Here is a 4,401-nt window from a genome sequence, read left to right on the forward strand (position 1 = left end):
TGTCAGTCTTCTTTTGGTCTTTTCTGATCTTGCCTCCTTAGGACCATGATCTCCTGGGTATCCTATTCTTTCTCTAGCAGCTGCTAGGTTTGGATTCACTGGCATTCTGACCATCTCCATTCCTACTACTACATTAGCAATTAACCTGATAAAACGGAATAAGACAAGGTATAAGCAATAATCCAGCAAAGGCACATAATAGAAAGAAGCCCATCTTTTCCCACCAGGTTTTCCCAAATAAGTTATCCCATCACTGAGAATCCCACATTGTATTCCATTTCTGTATTAGCACATGAGCATGGTTGAGCCTATGTTCCTAAATTTTGGACAATCCAGCAGGTTTGTGTTTCACCAGGGAGCCTTTCCTGACATTTTGTAGGTTTATCAGAATAGCATGCCATATTGAGCCAGACATGATGGGTGAAACCCCTGTAACTTTTTCCAGCAGCTTTCCAGGTTCTATAGCATTTAATGCCAGAGTTAGCTAAAATAGAAGGTTTACTAGGACTAAAATTATAATCCAGGCAGTAAAATTTAAATTATTAATTTTCAGGACAGATTATCTTTGAAGAGTTAATTTTAGAGGGCTACTTCTCTGTATCACAGCCCAGTCCCTGGGAAGTGACTCCACTGATCCTTTAATTCAGGTTGCATGGGACCACCCTCTGTCTGTGGTGTGAACTGCTGTCTCAATTGTCAAGTGTATTTGAAAAGGACCTCCCCATGTCAGTGTCAAGGAGTCATTTTTCCAAGATTTTATCAATACCCAATCTCCCAGTTTTACCTGATGGATGTAAATGTCCAGGAGTGAAGTTTGGGGCAGCAACCCCTTTCTTCTAAGATCTGCAAAAGAGAGCATTATTGCCTGCAAATAATTTTTAAGATACAGGCCATTTGTTTCAGGAACTGGCAACCCTTCCTCCCTTCCCAGATAAGGTAATCCAAACATTTCACAAGGAGACACTCCCATAAGTTTTCTTGGAGCAGTTCTAATTCTTAGTGTTTCTAAAGGTAAACACTTGGTCCATGGCAGTTTAGTTTCAATGATTAATTTAGTAATATGGGTTTTAAGTGTAGCATTCATCCTTTCGACACATCCCAAACTTTGGGGATACCAAACAAGTGTGGAAGTTCCAATTTGTATCTAAAGCCACACACACAGTCTGTAAGGTTTTTGACATGAAGTGAGTCCCTGTATTAGAGTCTATCCTCTCAATTACTCCATATCTGTTCTGACAGAATTTTAGGCACATTAGAGGTGGTAGCACTTGCAGTGGGAAAAGCCCCTACCCTGTGGGTAAGATCATTGACTATTACCAGCAGGTATCTCCATCACTGTACTGAACAATCTACATGTATGCTCTGGAAAGGTCTAAGAGCCAAGGTTCTTCCCCCACTAGGGGTTTTACTCATCACTTTCTTATTCATCTTTCGACAAATCAAGCACTGTTCAGTCATTTGTTTGGCTACTGTGTAAACTCCCACACAGCAGTAAGTTCTTAAAAATTTATCATATAGTGCTTGAGTTCCCCTGTGTGTTCCTTGTTGTAGTTTAATTAATATTTCTCTAGTAATGGCCTTGTTCAATATTTGCCTCCCATGTGGTAATAGCCACCTGCCTTTCTGAGTCTTTACACCTCCCATCTTCTGTAAGAATTCCTCTTCCACCTTAGTAAACAGCAGGATTTTTATACTCTTTACTTTGCTGCTAGGTGTTAGAGCAAGCATTTTGGTTTCTTTTTCTATGGTGGCTTCCTTAACCAACTGATTTCCCCTTATTTCCAGAGTCCCTCCTTTGCTGTAGTTCATGTCATGGGACATCAGAATCTCCTCAGGCAGATCAAGAGCTTCCACAACTTCTTAGAGTAGCCACTCATGTACTAATTCCTTTCCTCTAGAGGAAATTAATCCACGCTCCTTCCAGATTTTCCCAAAAGTATGTATTATCCTAAAAGCATATTTGGAATCTATATAAATTGTTCCTTTCTCTCCTCTGTGTAACTCCAAGGCTTGCTTCAATGCATGTAATTCACATGTCTGGGCCGACCAGTTGTTGGGCAATCTTCCTTTCTTCAGTAAACTACTCCGCTCACCATCCACAACAGCGTAACCATTATAACACTTCCCATTTATACATCTTGATGACCCACTGATAAAGATTCTCTTTCCATTGACTAAGGGGATTTCCCATAAATCTTCTCTAACTTCTTCTTTATATCAGGCCAGCCTTTGGTGACAAAGTTCATCTTTAATGATTTCTGACCAATATAACTCTCAGGATCAACTCCTGAGTATTGCTGCATGTTCTTTTTAAGCCTCTGTAACCACGCAATAGGTGACCCATCTTTTTGCTGCTTATTTTCAAAGGCTTTCTCAAAATTCTGCCCCTTTGGCACCACTTCCTTTATTCCTCTGATTACTAGCCTCTTGCAATCAGACATACTATTTCTCCCTTCAATTGTATTTTGGTCCCACTTAGGTCTTACTATGGGAAACTTCTGCTCACCAGGTACTCTTCCCTAGACATTAGGTGGGTCTTCTCTCTCCCAAATTCTTATTCCTTCAGTCCATATAATTTGCCCTTCCTCTGCTGTGAATAAGGTCCCCAAAATAGAATGCATTTCATCCCAGGTATAGATTTTTGGACCCAGAAATTCGTCTAATTGTTCTGCCAATCCTAAAGGGTCGTTTAGCATCTTACTCGCTTCTTTTTTAAATTCTCAAATTTTAGCACTCATCAGTGGTGCATTAACAGACCCTAACCCCCCCTGTGCTCCACACATAAGCACTTCTCGCAAGGGAAACATCTGTGTTGCTGTACTAGCAATGGGGGTCATATCTGAAGAGGGAAACAGAAAGTTTTGAATATCCCTTTCAAATTGCTCTAACTCAGTGGTCTGAGTTCTGCGCATCGTTTGAATCGAAGGAGCCATCTCATTTCCTCCCTCATTGTGATCAATCCCACCCTGCTCATCAGCCCCTCCTTCTAAAGCTGTGGCATTCAGTTCTCCCTCTGGTGCACAGGAAGCGGGCAAATTATTTAAAGGGTCTCATTTTCCCCTTTTGCTCTCCTCCTTACTCTCCTTAAAATTCCTAGCCACAAAGAGAGACCAGCTCCCTTTCCAACGGGATGCATGATCACTTTTGTCTTGATCAGAAGGTCTCTTGGTGTTTATACTGATTTAAAGCCTGACAGATCCAATTCTCTGATGACCCATATTTCAGCCAATATAATGGGTCAGATCTAATAGGTTCCTTAGTCCACTCGAACATACAGTACTGTATCATTTTCTTTTTATCATTTCCCTGGGTGCAAGACATACCCTCCGGGCCCCAGTCCCTGAGCATTCTCCCCAAAGGACTGTCGGGAGGTGTGCTTGGAGTGAAGTCTTTCAGCTTCTCTCCCCTCTTTCAATTCTTCTTACTAGGCCTATTCCCCATCTCTTAAAATCCCACAGAACACCTTTCGTCACGACCCATCTCGCTTCGTCCCTTCGCCCACCGCTCTCCTCGCAGAGGGACGGAACTGCGGTTAGAAGGACTGCACAATCACTTTGCAGATAAATCTGCATCTCAGCCACACATACTCAGTCCTGCTATTCCCAGACACCCAAATAGTACTTAACAGTCACTTTTCTTACTTGGGTTCTGTGCACAGGTATTATCGGCTGCCACACATATACTCTAGTCTTTTCTCACATCTCTTCCCCCATTTGCTTTGGGAGTCCTCCATCTGAGCCTCACCTGCAGCCCTCATGAAGCACGACAATGGGTCAGGGGCTGCTGAAATCAGCAGGCCACGTCTTCCCCTATTCCCATTATCCCGCTCCGCAGAGTCAGAGGTCAAGTCTCCCAGACAATTCCCCAAATTGTGAGAAATATTCACCAATAAAGTTGAAAGAGGACAAAGTCATCGAAGCAAAACTATACATTAATATAAACACGTCAGCTGAGTCAGGTGCATCTCACTGAGGAGACACACCTCCCCCTAAAACGCACAAACTTTTTTATACCCTTCCCTGGCTGGCAGGGGTCCCTGTCCCCTTTCCCACTGGCTGGGTACTCAGGAACTTAACATTCTTTCTGACCACCTACTGCACTCAAACCAACACCTCCCTTGCCCTTTCCTTCCCCTTCCTCGTAACAACAAAGTCATCGAAGCAAAACTATACATTAATATAAACACGTCAGCTGAGTCAGGTGCATCTCACTGAGGAGACACACCTCCCCCTAAAACGCACAAACTTTTATACCCTTCCCTGGCTGGTGGGGGTCCCTGTCCCCTTTCCCACTGGCTGGGTACTCAGGAACTTACATTCTTTCTGACCACCTACTGCACTCAAACCAACACCTCCCTTGCCCTCCCCTTCCTCTCCCTCGTAACAAGCATCGGTTATCTCC

The 4,401-nt window shown here is 43.2% G+C and overlaps 1 protein-coding gene across 1 annotated transcript in view; it reads right to left on the minus strand.

Annotated features, from left to right (window-relative positions):
* The window catches only part of ATRN (attractin), a 142,892-nt gene extending 141,464 nt beyond the window's left edge, over positions 1–1,428 (minus strand). The window contains exons 1-2 of the mRNA XM_008631833.2: positions 1,417–1,428; positions 785–843 (exon numbers count right to left, since the gene is read on the minus strand). Of these exons, the coding sequence (XP_008630055.2) occupies positions 785–843; positions 1,417–1,428 (71 nt within the window). The remainder of the gene's footprint in view (positions 1–784; positions 844–1,416) is intronic.
* Between the last annotated feature and the right edge of the window lie 2,973 nt (positions 1,429–4,401).

Source organism: Corvus brachyrhynchos, unplaced genomic scaffold (genome assembly GCF_000691975.1).
Source record: "Corvus brachyrhynchos isolate BGI_N302 unplaced genomic scaffold, ASM69197v1 scaffold910, whole genome shotgun sequence".
Classification (NCBI taxonomy): domain Eukaryota; kingdom Metazoa; phylum Chordata; class Aves; order Passeriformes; family Corvidae; genus Corvus; species Corvus brachyrhynchos.